At 46.1% G+C, this 17,827-nt stretch overlaps 1 protein-coding gene across 1 annotated transcript in view; it reads left to right on the top strand.

Annotated features, from left to right (window-relative positions):
- Nucleotides 1–17,827, top strand: part of KCNH1 (potassium voltage-gated channel subfamily H member 1) — a 455,486-nt gene that overhangs the window by 349,644 nt on the left and 88,015 nt on the right. The window contains exon 10 of the mRNA XM_004699864.3: nt 6,475–6,671. Coding sequence (XP_004699921.2) covers nt 6,475–6,671 — 197 coding nt within the window. The remainder of the gene's footprint in view (nt 1–6,474; nt 6,672–17,827) is intronic.

Here is a 17,827-nt window from a genome sequence, read left to right as displayed (position 1 = left end):
GTCACCTAATTTGTGTCAATTTAAGGATTAAGAGTGTAGGGGTGGAGTCTAGGCTGTCAGTCTGGAGATAGCCAATGAGAATTCTGCGTGGGCAGGTACTTCCTCCTTGGAGGCGGAAGAGACACCTCTCTCTCTGCTACTCCCTGGGAGACACTGCAGAAGACAAGCGACATGGAGACGCAACCAGACCTCAGAAGCTGGAGAAGCCACAGAGAGACCCCTGCTAGCGCTGAGATGCTTATAATGCCACTGGACCCAAAGACTTTCTACCCACTGGCCTGTGATCTACATTTGGCATCCCTGTATGTGTTTCGTGAGTCTGAAGAGAACTTTATAGATTGGTATTAGACATATAGGCTAGTATAGGACATATGGACTTCATCTGGCCTGGGCTGGGATGTTTTCTCAATGTTCAATTGCTTTTGTATATAAACCTCTTCCTTATACACATATGTGTGTCCATGGATTTGTTTCTCTAGTCTACCCAGACAACACAAACTCATTGTGTTTTTGAGGAAATACTATGTTTTATTGCATTTATTTCATTGCATTTGTTAATTCTGCAAACAAACATAGAACATAAAGAGAAAAGATGCCAACGAAGCCGAGGGGCACGTTGTCATTCCTTTCAGCTTTGTGTGACACCCCCAAATCCCCGAATTATGTAATTCCTGAAAGGGACCAAAGGGCTAAAATATTGTCAGAACAATTGCTGTAAGTTCAGAAGCAGAAAAGAGTTTTTCAAAAATGCACACACTGTGTTCAAAGAAGAGAAGTCTCCTATTTCTAATCTATCACACACAATGACTATTGTCTAATTGGCTTATCTCTAAAGGAAGGAATCCCATGCCTACAGAGAAAAGATCGGTCAGGATAAATCACTCAGCTGATGATGCCTGTAGCGAAGGACATTGCAAGTGAAGACCCCAATCAGGATGGAATATGGAAATAGCTTAAGTAACAGTTTTACTGCTTTTTGTCGAGCGTGTTAGTCCAGGTAGACTAGAAAAGCAATTTCATAGACACGTGTATAGCAAAGAGCTTTATATCCAAGAGCAATTGAATATTGAGAAAAATTCCAGCCCAGTCCAGATCAAGTCCATAAGTCCGACATTAGTCCATATGTCTGATACCACTCTATAAAGTCCTCTTCAGACTCATGAAACACATGCAATGACACTGAAGATCACAGGCCAATGGGTGGGCAGTCTTATGGATCTCGTGCTGTTATAAGCATCTCAGCCTGGCAGGGGTCTCCACGTGGCTTCTCCAGCTTCCAGGGCTCTGACTGCATCAGGGTGGCTTCTCGTCAGAAATGTCTTGCAGGGAGTGAGCCTGTGTCCCACCTCAGGTGAGCTATTTATCTGCTTAGCTCCTCCAAATGAAGTCATCAAGCTGCCACCTGATCAACAGGCTAAACTCCACCCTTTCACTCTTAATCCTCTCAAATTGACAACAGATCACGTAACTACCATGGTCAGGTATTAATTTTTTCCTTAATATTTTAAAACTCAACATAATCTAGCTTGTATACCTCTTTCGTTTTTCTTAAGTATTACCTTTATGAAATAGTAAATTGTCTTTCGGTATATATATTCTGTACTTGGTCATTAGCACAGCGAGTTGATTGGTAAATTATTTGAATCCCACCACTGGTCAGCGTCCACTCAACAGGAAACTGCTTATGTTTTGTTTTCTTGTTGTCTAGAGACCTACAAACTGGCTGTCAGATTCTATCTTAATTGCCTCTCTCGGACTTTTTAACATTCAAGTTTGATCCTTCCAGGTCCTGAGCTCAATACCTCTTGGTTTGACCTTGATCCGCACTCCAGCTCTGCCCTTCATTAAACCAAACTCTCTACAAGCCTTGATCTTCTCGACCCCATGCTCCTCTCGGAGGTCTCCTCTCCCTCTCTCTGGGCCACCTGAGCCCTGTGTCTCAGCACCCACCAACGTGCTATGATTGTATGTCTACTGCAAAAGCATACACAGCGCATCTCAGCAGTCGTAGGAGGAGAAAAGATTTATTATCCTCGAGTTGTTTGGAGTTTTAGTTAGGCTGCCTTTTCTTATTTCCTGATTCTTCAGCTCAGAAATCCAGTGAATGTTGGTATTTTAGAGACTTGGGATCTTGAGGGTTACTGCCCCGCACCTTGTGTCTGAGTGTCACCCACTCTGCCTCCAGCAGCTTCATTGCCAAGTGCTCTGGGTGCCTTTTGTTGCTGAGCGAGTGATCATTGGACACTCGAGAGCAAGAGATGAATGTGAGTGTTGCTGTTGCCCCAGCCCATGATTTGTAGCTCGGCCCAAGGACGCTCTCATCCCCAGTGATCTGTGTCGCTTAGAAATGCTCCATATCCTTCCCCATGATGGCTGTCCACAGTTACGTGTGTCATAAATATATTTTTCATTTGCCAGGAGAGTACTGGGTTTGTTTTAATTCTGAGAGGTGCTCACGATGCGATAATTTATATCCCCAGTGCCGCCTTGACAAGGGAGTAAGACTGTCTGATTTTCAATTTGGGCTGAAAAGCAAACCGATGCTCTGACGACAGAAAAACACCCTGTACCCTGCAGATTAATCTTGGTTATCTTGCCATGACACACTCCTGTGGTAGGAACCAATCTCCATTTCTTGTTCCTGTCAAAAGCTTGATTGGAAAACTTTTACTATAGGGATGCTGTCATTTCTAAAATCCCGTTCATTTCATGTGTGTTCCAACCATAGGATAGTCATACTTTTGGGGGGCAGGGGGACCCAGAAGAATTTCTATAAACAGAATTTAAAAAAAAATAAACAGACATGTTAAGGATCCTTTATTGCATGATTTCTAATATTTTGGGGGAAAATCACCCTAAATTCATTTGAGAAGTATATTATTCTTATAGTGGGCTTTGTTTAAATGCAGTCATATTAATAAGAAGCAGGCAGGATTACCAATGGTCTCCTGATCTTAATAGCTCCAACTTAGTATTCATTGCAACAGGGGACTGCAGGTTTGGGAAATTCTACATTTTATCACTCCTACTCAAATGTTCACCAAGAAAGTTTGTCACCTGCTGGCCTTTCTTGTTTCATGAAGTGAAATGCCCAAGAAGCTGGCATAGCGTATTAGGTACACTATTAGGTAATCTCTCAGCCAGCAGTTCTGTAAGTCTCTGTATTTTGGTTAGCTACTGGTGTAACAAATCACTCCTCAACATGGTGGTTTAAAACATGTATTATTGTGTTTCAAAATTCGGTATGTTGTTTGACTCAATTGGTTGGTCCTCTCTTGGTCTTCTCACGTGTGGTTACAGTTTGGTGTCTGGTAGAGCTGCAGTATCTGATGGGTATCGCTGGGCTGGGCAACAAAAGTGGCACCCTCCCACAAGGGGCAGTAGAGGTTGGTTGTCACCTGAGAGCTCAGCAGAGCCATGGCAAGAGCACTCACACATGACCTCTAGTGTGGCTTCTGCGTCCCCTAGGGGGTGGGCTCCACGAGGGGTGTCTCTTAAAAGTGAGTGTTCCGAGAGACCCAGGAAGGATTGTAAGGTTTTTAATGGCCTGGTCTCACCCTCTCAGAGCAGCACTCTGGCACATTCCATTGGGCAAACGCCATGCAGATTCAAGGCTTGGAGGATCAGGCTTTGCCTCTCGATGAGGGTTTCAGCATGTGAACACAGGACATGAACTGGATGGTGTCTGCTTTTTGAGTATCCACCATATTGCATGTAAGAGGAAAAAGAGTCTTTAGAGAAATATAATTATCAAAATATGGAGGGCAGAAGAGACCCTGAGGATGGGGTTGAGGGAAGCTATGGAATGTTTACCTTATCCAAGTGGTTTACCCAAACGAGTCAGTTAGCACTCAGGGCAGGGTCGGGAGCACACACTAAATGAGCCAGTTGGCATCCCACCTGCTGACCCTGGTCTTAAATCAGACCACCCAGATTACAGATGATTGAAAAAGGACTTGTAAGGAAGTCTAAATAGGACAGTTTGAAAGACCCAAACAAGAAATCCTCAAAACCCCAGACCACCTGCCAATGAGTTGATTGCCTCGCGTAGCAACCCCATGTGTGTCAGGCCGGAGTTGTACTTTGTAGGGTTTTCACCGGTCTCTTCTAATGAAAGTAGACCCCCGGGACTTTCTTCCAGGGCACTGCTGGGTAAATTCAAACTACCAACTTTTTGGTTAGTAGCCAAGGGCAAGCAAGCCACTTGTACCACCCAAGGCCCTTAGAAGACAGGGATAACTTCAACATATCAACCAGAAGCTATCTCAAGTCAGTGCAAACATCATCTTAAATTAGAACTGCCTATTATTTCACAAACACAGAGAAACTGTGAAGTAACGAATCTGCATTTGGTTGTTGCTCATATTTTTGGAGGTAGCTTAGAGAAACCTGTGCCCATAGAATGCCTTATATACTTACTCTGAATACTTTTCGTTTTATGTTGGAGGAAAAGTCAAGGTCTACCCAGGTGCTTGAATGTATAATTGCCTCCTTAGCCTTCATGAGGGAAATAGCTGCCTAGTTAATTATATTGAGTCAGAGGTGCCTGGATTCCAGCTGTGGGGCTAGGCTGATCTACCTGCAAAGGCTGACAACTCCCTTGAATACATTACCTTTAACTCTCTGTGGCAGTGTTTCCTTTCCCCTTGCATACTCCTCTCTGACTCCTTGAGGACTAACAATGGTGTTTATCTGTGCTGAAAATCTAGCGGCAAGTTAAGCAACATTTCAAACTATTTACACCCACAGGCTGTTCCAGGAATTAGTTAGGTTTTGCATTAGATGCATGTTAAATTGTTTGCTGCTGGGGATGGTGGAAAGAGAAGCCTTGTGTGTGAAAGCATTGGTTGAGGAGAGATTGAGAGAAGCTTGATTAGAGTATGACTGTTTGAGATCAGAACCCTTACTGATAAGTCTGCCCTGGGTGTCGCATACGATTAAGCACTCCGCTGCTAGTGGAGGGTGGGTGTGGTTGAACTCACCCAGGGATGTCTCAGGGGACACGCTGGCAATCTGCTTCAGAAGGTTGCAGCCTTGAAAATCTCTCTGAGCAGTTCTCTGCACGCGTGGGGCCACTGTAGTTGGAATCAACTCCACCGCTACTAGCAATGACAATGAGAGCAAGAACTCGGCCGACTATTCAAACGATCTCTTGCAACTGCTAGCGATAGAGGGTTCTGGCCATGCCATTTTTATAGGGCCCATGTTTGTATTCTACCTGTTGGGCATTTGGCAGAGGCCAAGAGCAAAGAGGAAGGAGAAACTGGATAGAGGGATGAGGAAGAAGACACCATGCAAATGCAAACCTTAAGGCAGTGGCTAGACTGTGGAAAGAATGGGCCTGGCTTGTCTGACATCTTCCAAGGGTGGGGAGCCTTTCTTCCCAAGGACCTTTTGGATATTAACAACATCCTTCATTGGCCACACAAAATTATCTACTGACAAAATAGTCTCCTATATTTGGGCAAACATTTAGTGAACTCACCCTAATGTGATTTCTGGAACTGCTTCTCTTAGGTGAGGTGTGTGCTGCTGAGTGGTGTGGATGATTTCTTGGGCCTTATATGGCCCTCGGTCTGGATTTTCCCCGTGCCTGCATGAGAGGCTCTTAGACAGGGGAGACCCCTCTTGTTCTTAGCTCCTCCGGAAAGGGTTCACACCTGCCGCTCAACTCTCAGTCACACGAATGTAGACCCTGGGTCTACCTTTCTTCCTTGCTTCACTTCGCTATGCAAATGTTTTAAATAACTTTTTTATTGGTCATATGTTCAAATGACAGTATTTTCCCCTCCCATGTATCCTTCAAATTCTGCTTCATTTGGTGTGAAAAACATTAGTGGTCTCATGCAATATTTGTCTTTCTGAGATGGGCTAACTTTGCTGAGAGTAATAGCTTCCCAGTCTGTCCATGTCATGGGGTGTTTGACAGCTGCCTTGTGGTTTTTTGGAGACATAGAATATTCCATTGTGTGCTTGTACCAAAGGGTATGCACCCAGTCCTCCACAGTCAAGCAGTTTGACTGCTTCCGTGTTTTTGCTATTGTGTATAAAGTCTTAATGATGCTCGCACACTGTATTCTATAGAGAAGTGAAGCGTGTGAGCTGTCCTATCGGGAGACAGAGAAGGAACAAATATTGCAATTGCAGATGATGACTAGTGCTATTGAAGAAAGGACTCATGATGAAGGATCACAGGTAGACCCCGTTTCAGGGAGAAGAATCCCAATTGCCATCTGAGGAAGAGATATAAATCATTTCAAGGATATTGATTAAACATTGAAATGTATTATGTGTTGGTGTAAAGATCCTTACGTAGAATGTTGTGAAGATTCAAATTAAAGCCACGTTTGTCTTTTCCTGAACTCAGAGAGCAGACTGGCAAAAGGTAACAATTCTAGAAAACAGAGCAAGTTAGCCTGGGTGACCAGCTCCTTCTTGGCCGACACTTTCCTCATGACGCCTTTCTCTCCTTAGGGAAAGGAGATGTGTTTGGAGATGTGTTTTGGAAGGAAGCCACTCTTGCCCAGTCCTGTGCCAACGTTAGGGCCTTGACCTACTGTGACCTGCATGTCATCAAACGGGACGCCCTGCAGAAAGTCCTGGAATTCTACACGGCCTTCTCCCACTCCTTCTCCCGGAACCTCATTCTCACCTACAACTTGAGGAAGAGGGTGAGCTGACGATTTCCATTTCTTCTCGACAGAGAGCCATGCCTGTGTCCTTAAGATGGCCGCTTGGGCCAGGCACGTTCTTTCGGTATTTACTTCTGTGGAGCAGTCGGTTCAATCGAGTTCATTGCTAGGTTCTCAAAGCATTTGTCACGCAGCGAGGGCGAGAGGGGAGGTGGCTAGACTAAAGGATGGATTAATTTTGGTGCAGAAAGGATTTGTTCATGTGTCTGCCTGTGGGTGTTTTTCCTAGCAATCTCTAGACCTGGCCTTTTGAAAAGATGAGTAAGACATAAGGTTTTTAGTCAATAAAATGGCTCAGTGGGGACGCTTAATTAATGTCAACAGAGTTCTCCTGGTGCCTGGGACTGGCTGGGTGGTGTGAAACCATTAATAAGCTGGAATAATAACTTTTAAAGGGTATGGAAACAATTTAGTTGGGTCCAGGAAATCAGCAAGACATGGAATCTGATAGCCTAGAGAACATTTTGTATGAACTGTCAATTTTACTGACTGCTAAAAATGACTAGTTGTTATGAACCCGATTTCTCCTCGGAAGCTGGTTGATTCTCCAGTCGTGAGACTGGCTCTGTCTGTCTCTCAGAGAATTGCGATACATGTCTGTACTCTTTAGGGCTCCATGGCTGACCTGCTTACACTTTGTTGTCAGTCACGAAGTAGCTCTAGATCTCGAGGAGTCCCCTGGAAATTATACCCTAGAAGTCCTCCCGGGCAAGTCCTCAGTACTACGTTCCAGACTCTGACCATTCAACGAAGCCAACATTCTACTTCCAACTCTTTGAAATCCCTTTCCACCGTCGCCTGGTGCTCCTCTCAGAGAGCTGAGAGGGCAAGGTCTTGGCACCTTCGTATCTGCAATGCCCAACTCAGTGTGGGACACTTAGGGCATTAATCACTATCTGAGGGTGGCAAAGAACAAGATGGGGTCGCAGGGCCTCAGTTTCCCCGTGATAAGGTGTGTGGCTTTGGCTTGATGGTTTTTATGGTTCTATGCTTCGAAACATGATCCTTTAAAGGCCGGAGGGCTGTGGGGTGAATGCAGTGTCCCCAGTTCTTCCTTGGTTAGCTGTTTGCCGGGAACATGGGATGTTTGCTGCTGATCCTTGTCCCAAAGGGGATATTCTTATATGTCTATATTTATTTATTCCTTGGAAAGCAAGCTGATTATAATTGGTTTTCAGTGTTGCTGGATAATACAGGTTGAGGAGGGGGGATGCAGTTGGGGTTTTTTAGAGGAATAGTCATCCTGGGATAATTGCAGTAAATCTGCCTTAAAACACCAACAACATAAACAGAAGCGACAACAAGAACAGCCCCAGCTCAGCGGCTGGAGGGTTGGTGTGGGCACAGGGATGGACGATGCTGCCGGGAAGGGAATGCTGCGTCACACCTTTGAAGAGCTGCCAGCAAGGAGACTCAAGCTGGTGCGTGCAGCTCCCAGAAGCAGGGGGAGAACCACCGCTTCCGAGAGACCCATTCCACAGCCGTAGCCCGGAGACCTTTGGGAAGACGACAGCTGCCCAAGGAAAGGGGTGGAAGCGGCAGCTTTGGGTGGTCTCTAGTTCCTTGTCCTGAGGGCACTGAGGACGCTCCCTAGAAACGCAGGTTCAGAAACACGTCAGGGGGATCTTTCACATCTCATGGGGAGAGTTAGACTCGTTGACCTTGACATTCCTCTCCACCCAATGGGCTATGGGTCTGCACTGGACTTAAAGGCATTTTAGAGAGCTTCTTGGGGGAAGAGGTAGCGATTCTCTTTTCTGGAAAATGGAGCTTTAGCCATTGTCATGCCTCCTTGTGTCCTTCGGAGAATTAATTCGTAGTTCCAGAGGGCAGCGAAGACAAGGACATTACACGCATGGATTCTTCTGGCAGCTCATTTCTTTCCCTGGCAAGATGAGGAGTATTCTTGTGGCTGTTTTGATCTTGGCAAAACCAAGTGTGTTATTTGCATAGGTTCTGAGAACACAGTGCCTCCAACAGCTGTCTGGGGGGGAAGGGGAGTCTGATCGTGCCGGCCTCCCCCAGTGTACAGCAAAAACTCTGAGAGGAAAGCATCCTCGCGACCTTCAGTCCCTTCCGCATGCACTTGGCCCAGTCCTTTCAGACCTATCACATTGTGTAGAAATCACGGAGACGGGTTGTTCACAGAAGAATTGGGAGTTAGAAGTAATTTGTCTTCCTTCTCACAACGCAGACCTCTGTATTTCTAAATCTCGTGCCTTTCACCCTAAACCAGTGGTTCTCAACCTTCCTAATGCTGCAACCCTTTAATACAGTTCCTCATGGGGGGGTGACCCCACAACCATAAAATTATTTCCATTGCTGCTTCATAACTGTAATTTTGCTACTGTTATGAATCATAATGCAAATATCTGATATGCAGGATGTATTTTCATTGTTACAAATTGAACATCATTAAAGCATAGTGATTCATCACAAAAACAATATGTAATTATATATTGTGAAATATTTCTTTCTAATGGCAAATAAATGAAATTTTGTCTTGAAGCATGGTGAAGCAGTCTTCCCGCTGGGTACTCATATGTGGGCATAGCTGCATGTGGGCGGACCTGCCTGGAGATTGATGGAGGAGCGGTGTCTCAGTTCCTAAAACCATCAGAAATATGTCTTTTCCAATGGTCTTAGGCGACCCCTGTGAAAGGGTTATTTGACCTCCAAAGGGGTGGAGAACCGCAGCCCTAACCCCCTGTTCAAGCATTCCGCGTTGCTCTTGGGGTGAAACTCAGGATATAGCTCTTTGCTTTCTTCTAATCCCACGAAAGCAACATTGCCTCTGGACGGAGGCATAACCCGGGTGCCAATCTAGCCTTTTGACACTGGCGTCTCTTCCTTGTGCACTCAGCTAGACAAGGCCCCAGGCTGGATCCTGTCTCTTCCCCTTTGAATGTCTCACATTCTGAGGAAGTTCTTAAACGTCTGCTTTGCCATTAGCCGGGGATGATGAAAATGTCTAGCTGGTAGGACAGTTATGAGGGCTAAATAACATGTCAAGGCTTGCACACAGGCCAAGGGCGTAGTAAATGCTCAATTAATTGTAGGTAAATCTTATTTTGTTTACAGAAATGATACCCTTCACTGCATTCTCTTGTGTATTTTGCAGTAGGCTGAGGCGGGGTGGTGGGGTGGGGGAAGCACACAGGGTGTGCTTGTACTCTGGAATGTTCTGCTGACTGAGTGTTATCCCAGGGTTTTTCCTCTGTGTTTCTTGCTGCAAAAGCAGGTCCTGCATCCAGAAAGCAGAGCCCAGTGCTGACCCCACGGTCACTTTGGACCCCTTCCATTCCCAGCAGGGAAAACCAGGCTACTCTAACATTGAAGGTCAGGCACCAGGAAACAGAGACTTTGCCAAGAGTAAAGCACTTGTTTCTTCTCAGCGGAGTGGGGCCCTGTGATTGTTCATGAAAAGATGGGGAAGTGGAGCCTGCCTCATCTCAGTCCTTCGGCTTCCAAAGGGGCCAGGATTGAAGGGCCTTTCTGTCCAGACCCTGAGTCTTCCATCTGCAATCAGTGCTTCGTGTGCCCCAGTGACCTCAGTGCAAGCGCCGTCACGACCCCCAGGTGTGTTACATGTCCTTTAACTAGCCCCTCGATCCACGTGGTTTTACGACAGTATTATGACACCTCAAAACCTCAGACCCTGAGCAGAGGCAAATCACTCTGCCCTGGGCCCTCAGTTAATACGTGGCCGATTCCAAACCTTGTGCGGTCTTCTTCTGCTAAGCTCTCTGTATCCTGGATAAACCCAGCGCTCCTAGCAATGCTAGTTGAGTCTAGAAACCTTTACAGGAGCAGCTAGGCTCTTCTTTGTCTCTCAAAATAGCTAGTGGGTTTCAGGCACCCACCTTGAGGTTAGTGACCTCATGCCTAGCCCAAAGCACCGCCAGCGTTCCCTGTGGCCGGCCCCTGTAACCGTGGCGCTCAGCTTCTCTCATCGTAGCACTCTTTGGCCTCTACTTTCTTCCAGACGGTTGGCTTTGGAAGTTTTCTATGTGTCTCCTATGGTCTCCACTATCCCACTTGCTCCCAGAAAGGTGTGTAGTTAAAATCACAGTAAGACCCCAGGTTAGGAGCAAGACATGAGACACTCTCTCCTCATTATGAAACCTCACAATATATTGTTGGCCATGCTGGGAGACAGGAAACACGTCAGACTGCATCTTGGTTAGGCAGCTGGCCAACGTGGTCATGGTATCAATAACTTACTAAAGAAAACAGCCGCTTCGGGGCTGTGGATGCAGGTTTGAAACCTCAGTTGACAATTGACTAGTTGTGAGCCCTTGGACAGTTACTGAAGTCCTCTAAGCCTCGTTTTCTTTCTGTAAAAAGGGTTAATAAAAGTTCTTTCTAAGTTGGCTTATTATTATCGACGTGATTGTTAGTTGCCATTGAGTCAGCTTTAACCCATGGTCCAACATTACATATAACAACCAAAAAGGTGTCAAGTCCTGCAGTGTCTTCAGGATTATTGGGATATTTGAGTCCGTTGCTGCAGTTGTTTGATAATCCATCTCATTAGAAACTTGCCTCATGTTCACCATGACCCTCTGCTTGTCCTTTGATAGTAATGGTCTTTCCAGATGATAAGCCCAGAGTCAGCATGGTGAAGACATACCATCCTTGCTTCATAGATTCAGTACAACAGAAATCAAGCTTGGCATTATAAATAGCCATATGAAGCAGGACAACACAAAGCACAAACCAGTTGCTGTGGAGTAGATTCCTGTAGGAAGCACCCCATAGAGACTGAATCCCTTCTCGTCCTTACTACCCCACCCGCCCCTCTTCCACGAGTCTTGGTGGTTCCAAGTCTGTGGGTTTTCTCAGTGGTTTGTCCACACACCACCTGGTTTTCCACCTGTTTACAGTCTGGAATGAGGTCTCACTTCACACGTGCGATAAAGCAGTGGTTCTCACCCTTCCTCATGCCGCGACCCTTTAATACAGTTCATGTTTTGGTGACCCCCAACCATAAAATTATTTTTGTTGCTACTTCATCACTGTAATTTTGCTACTGTTATGAATTGGGCAACCCCTGTGGAAGGGTCGTTCGACCCCCCCAAAGGGGTCGTGACCCACAGGCTGAGAACCGCCACTGTAGAGCATCAGGGTCCTCTTGCTCGCTTTGGACTGTAGAGGAAATGTACCACAATTAAATGATGTGTTGCAGATAAACAATTATGGAATTAGCAGCAGTGCATGGGATAATTGGCACGTATGGAATCGGTAGGGTGGTTCTCATTCTCCATGTTGGGGGCTTTATTTTGAAAGCCAATATTGTTGTGTGTATGAGTATGCCTTGCACAGTGTTTGCTCATATTAATTTGCTCCGGGATAGATTTTGTCTTAGCTTGACAAGGCCCAACCTAGTGCGTTTGGGAGGGAGCTAGAACTATTGGTGCTTTCAAAGCAGGGACCTTCTAGCCCCATTTTCTGAAACTGACGTTGTCACAGTGAACAGTTTTGAATGCTGCATGTGCATTTCTAGCCCACAGAATCCAAGGGACATTTATTCCATAGAAGATCAAAGCACCTGAGGACTGGTGAGAGCTCTGTTCATTCGTGGGCTGAAAAAGCCTTTCCATTTTCTCCCTGGAAAAATTCATGTAGAAAGTTGATAAGGTGGAAAGAAAGACTGAAAAGCTAGGTGGCTAGAAATGTCATCCACTTTCCCATTGAATCATCACAGCCTACATTTTTTAAGCGATCTCCACATAGCCCATATTTTCCTTGTCATCTGGGTTCTGTGAAATTAAAATAATCTATTAGACTGTCAAGCCATAAAGATAATAGAATCGGGATGTTGGAATCAGGGGTAGGAGAAGGGAGACAGAAGATGTGAGTGGCATGACCATACTTCTTTAAGAACAACAAAATGCAAATCAACATCCAGTTTCTTTAGCCTCAGGATATCAAGGAGCAATGCGAGGGACTTGTGTGATCTTCCATGGATGTTTCCCGAGCTTTCTGAGAAAAGAGCCCATTCTTGATCTTGGGGGTGGAGGATAGTAAAAGTGCTCTGTGCTTCATTGTGTAGAAATCAGCATAGACTGCAGTTCTTTGGCCATTTTCCAGGAAATAATAAGCTTCTGGAATGGACGTGAGCATTCAAGCTAGATCTTTACATCTAGGATGGAAGACTAGCTAGAAGATTGACCAAGTTGCTCGATTATTAGTCTTCTGTGGGTTGCCACTCCCTGCTTAAAGGGTAGCTGTAGGAAAAGAAGACAAAGCACTGAGCAGGGTGTTCTATTTGTAACAGGTGTGTAGTTGTGTTAGCTGTCTTCCGTTATCTGTTGGAATGGGGACAATGGAGTCGAGAAGGAGAACGGAAGTCATCATAGTCTAGCTCATAGAATAATTATATGAAGGCAATAAAAAGGGAGCACCCCCAAAGGGCTTCTAAGGCTGTCACCTCAGGGGAAGCAGACAGCCACATCTATTGCTCATAGGAAGCATCTGGTGAAATCGAACCACTAACCTTTAGATTAGCAGCCAAAAGCTGAACAACTGCACCAGAAGAGCAGAGTTTGAGTATTTGGGTTCAAATCCTGGTTCTACTCCGTTATCTTAGGCCAGTTACTCAACATCACTGGAATCCATGTATAAAACGGGAGTATCCTAGTAGGTTCTTTGAGTGGACTGACTGCTCCACATGCGATTCTGTGCTCATCGTTGTGGAGGAGGACATTGACCATCAGCAGCATTGAACCTGAACTTCAGTCCTCTAAGAACGCAGAGACCCCGTCAGGTGCCAAAAGTTTGAAAGGGAAAGTAGAGGCTGAATTTTAGCATCTAGAAATCTCCCAGGCAGGTAATTCTGCAATCCACACCTGGGCCCTTTAAATAGCTCCAAAGAGCTGGAGTGGTGCAGCAGCAAGGCTTGGGGAAGAGGGTGCTCTCAGGGGCATCACGGATCTGATTTTCTTATACAACAAAAGAGATGGAGGGAAAGTTTGGTTCAGACTGGGGGAGGGAGGTTGCAACCTAAAAGGAGACTAGATCCTTTTAAGTTGCTCGGCATACTGCTGCATGCTGCGCTTACCACAGATGAGAAGAGATAATATCCAATTCCCCAGTCCTTTAGACAAGACTGTACCTCAGTCACAAGTGTCTGAGTTAGGATAAATAGAATAGCGATAATGAGTCCCACTCATAGGCCCAATGTCCAGGTGCACACATTGGCTTATTGCTGCTTTCCAGACAAGACCAGCCACCCCACACCCAACCCTCTACCTTTCAGTTCCCAGGACATTTGCCCTGGAAAAGACAGGAAAGCACATCTAGGCCCCTGGTTCCTAAGACATCCTATAGACGCTAGTTTTGATGAGCATTGCTGAGAAGTCAAATCAAACCCCATTATCTCTTTGGAATGCCAGCCATATGCTTAGGGGTCTCAGCACGCCATCCACCCACCTTGGGACTTACCAACTTCTGCAACCACATCTCTCTCTCTAAACATACACATTAATGCAGACACACAGAGTGAGAGATCGCGTGTCCTGGTGATGCTGTGAGGTAAGCACTGGGGTTCTAATTGCGAGATCAGCAGCTCAAACTCACTGCCTGCTCCCATAAGGACTGGCAGTCTTGATGAATAGTAGGTTTGGTTTGATATGTGTGTATGACACACTCCATTGGTTGTACTTGTCTAGAGAACCTAGCCACAGATGCATCTTATGACATTATATGATCACAGAAAGAGTATCAAGGACCAGACACGTAGGGCAAGGTTTACAAGGGTTCGCAGTACAGCATTTCCATGCCCCAAAAGGATGTGCTACCTTCTTAAGTGCCTAGATGTCTTTCACAAAGTAAAAACACCATGGAGCTTCCAAGTTCAGTGTCATTATGGGGGTTTCATTAGGTGGGTTTGACTGATTACATCAGCCCCCACTCCCAACGTTGGTCTGACATCGTGAGGTGGGTCTTTCTGGCATGGCTAGTCTTCCCCCAAGAATCACTTCATAAGCATAAGCTAACCAGTGTTTACAGACCTCATCAGAGTTGCTTCAATCATGGGAAATTCCAAGATTCCACCGCTTTTCTCTTGGGCAAAGACCAAATTCATTGTAAATGCCACAGATTTTAATAGATATCTAATAGTCTATAATAGATCACTGATAATTTTTTTAAAGTTCCTTTTTAAAATATTAGGCTGAACAAAAGTTAAACAGTTTCCTCAGGACAAGACTTTTCAGGGCCCCTAATATGTGAGTGATCTTTGTGGGTCTTCAAGTATGGGAGACGATACAAGGGGATAGGATCTGCAGCATTTCCCTCAAATGGAGCACTGCGTCTGGTGGATGACAATAGGTACTATTCAAAAGGTAGAGAGGGAGCGGGAGAGAGAATGTGTCTGTGTGCTTCATGGAGGAGTAATCTTTTTAAACGTTGGGAAATAAAACATTAAATAAGTTTCACAGTGGTGCAGAACTTTTCAGAACCTTTGTTACCCTAATGTACATTGCTGTTCTCCAAGGAGAAGGTGGGGGGTGTGGGGTGGGGGGAGTGCCTGTGTAGCAACATTTCCTCTGAGAAATAACTTGTAAGACAAGTGTTTGTCAAAAATATTGTTTTATAGCAAAGGAGACAGGGACCCAGGGACCCAAGAACTTTGCCCATGACCACATGACTACTTCGTGGTAGAGTTGGGACCATAACCCAGTCTCCCGACTTCCAGCTCGCTACTCTTTCCTGTCCTATGCACCGTCTTGCAAGAGCAGCTGGATGAGTTCGGATAGCTTGTGCATGTTGACTTTCATTCTCCCTCCTTCCTTCCCTCCCCTCTTTCTTTGTTCATAATTCCCTAACTTTTACTGAGCATCTTCTATGTGGCTTTATTTTATTGAATGACAAAAGCATCGAGCAAAGTGCTGTGATAGGATGTTGCCAAAAACACTCCCATGGTTTTCCGCCCATCAGCTTAGGGAGAGAAAGCCCTCTGCTCATGGGGGTCAATGTACCAACCGCAAAGGACTGTGTAAAGGTTAGCAGAGGCTATATTAAAAGTGCCAAGCACATGCCAAGATCATAGTAGCAATTCAAATTATATCAACTCCTTTCCCTTATTGCCTTCCTCTTTGACAAGATATTGGTGAGTTGATCTTTACTATAGTCTGTCAGGATGTTAGTGGCTCAGTGGTATAGTTGCTTTCTATGGGATTTGATTGGATCAAAGGTTTGATCCGCAGCCAATGCACCTTCTGCACAGTTTCCACCAGGCTGTTCATGAAGAGTTGAGTGTGACCAAGATGTTAAGTAGGTTTCCGAGAACAACATCTTGTTCGGGGGTCACCAGCATTTAGGAGCTGACTCAACAGCAGTTAACAGCTGTTGGGTAAAAGTCATGAGACTGTATTCAGTGGGGAAAAGGTCTCAGCCCCATGAACTTCAAAGATACTCCAGCAATGGGATACTCACTCACTGGGCCCTTAGTGACGTCACAAACATGTATTATAGGTGCAGCCTCCCTGCTTACTGAAAATTCTCCTGACCTCAGCTTTCCCAGCCCCAGGACCCATCAGCCCATTCATTTTCTAGGGAGCATCTAGCCCTGTGTTCTCAGTGAGCACTCTGGCCTCACGTTGGCTGCACATGCGCTCATGGCAGAAGGCTGATTTCTCACTGCTGCATGGCCCCTTCCACGTTCTTCTCCAGATCTCACTGCCCAGAACAATTTCACGTTTCTTCGTTCTTTTCCATGCCTAACAATTTCTTTGGGTTTTGAGAATGTAGGAACGTGTTGCCAGTGAGTCCCTCTGGAGCATGGTCTATATTCCAATACTATCTCCCCCTTGCTCTCCCTTGGCCCTAAGTAAAGGGCTCCGGTATGCACAGCCTCTCAGCCTCGGCCACTCTCTCTGATGCTAGCATCAGATGGCTTAAGGATAACCACCTCCATTCATTGAATGAAGGTCTCCTGGTGGTGTAGTGGATTATGTGTCAGGCTGCTTACTGCAAGGTCAGAAGTTCAAAACTACTAACCCCACCAAGGGAGAGAGATGAGGCTTTTTCCTCCCATAAAGATTTACAGACTCATGAACCCCAGGGGCAGTTCTACCCTGTCCTATAAGGTCACTGTGAGTAGCGATTCACTCAATCGCATTACATGAATGAGATTCATTGCATGCCTACTCTGTACGGTGTGCATACTAAAACCTTTATGTGTCTGATTATCTGATTTGTAGATGTTCAGGAAGCTGAGAGCCAGTAACATGAAATCATTTGCCCCAGACCTGGTGAGGTAGTGGAGCTAGAATTTGAATTCAGGGCTGGCAGTCGCCAAGCCCCACATTCTTACTTTGATGCTACACCTCGCTAAATGGTGACCTGACCTGACTTCACTGAGCCCGGGAGAGCAGCTATGGCTCCTGGGACCTCAGTAGCCCCCGAGGAGACTGTCAGCCAAGTGATGGTCTTGGAGGTTGCCCCGTGCCCGGCCTGACTGCTGCAAATGTCATTAAAGCCGCAGGCCCTCAGCAGCCGCCCGAGGGAGTCGGGGCCTCCCAGAGGGACCACAGAGCTTGATGGCTGCTGGCATCTGAGTGCTTTCTGGTTGTTCAGAGGTGGGGGAAAGGGGCAGGGGGTCAAGTCACTTGGTCTGATGATGGAGCCTACGAGACAGAGTGAGCTTCCTGACCAGCTTGGATTTGGCAGGGGGCTTACGTCTCAGAGCTGGCATGAGAGCTTGGTGATTGTCTGGGTCAGGCATGTCCAGGGCAGCAATTTAGTTCTGTGCATCTCCAGATGCCAGAGGCTGACCTTCTGCTGTAGGTGGGGTGGCCAGCTGGGCTGAGGAATCAGACCGTGACCCAGACACGGCCAGCATTGGGAAGAGGTCCTCAGGTCAGAGGGACTATGACAACCCGAGTCTGAGGTCCTTTCTGACCCCCAGGAGTCCTGCGGCTAGGTTTCATAGAGGACTTAGTGGAGGTGGCAGTGTACCGGAGTGAGCGAAACCCAGCCTCTTACACAGCCTGTGCCTCCTGGAGGGCAAGGCTCAGAGCTGGCTGATGAAATGGCTGTGCTTCATCAGGAAGGGGCCTGGTTGTGGATTAGCTGATGGGGGAGCAGACGGTGAATTTGAATTGATCATCAGTACAAACGGGGGTGGG

Source organism: Echinops telfairi, unplaced genomic scaffold (genome assembly GCF_000313985.2).
Source record: "Echinops telfairi isolate 266 unplaced genomic scaffold, ASM31398v2 ScPeMD7_7424;HRSCAF=8462, whole genome shotgun sequence".
Classification (NCBI taxonomy): Eukaryota; Metazoa; Chordata; class Mammalia; order Afrosoricida; family Tenrecidae; genus Echinops; species Echinops telfairi.
Note: the sequence above shows the minus strand (reverse complement) of the source record. Positions and strands in the feature narration are given on the sequence as shown.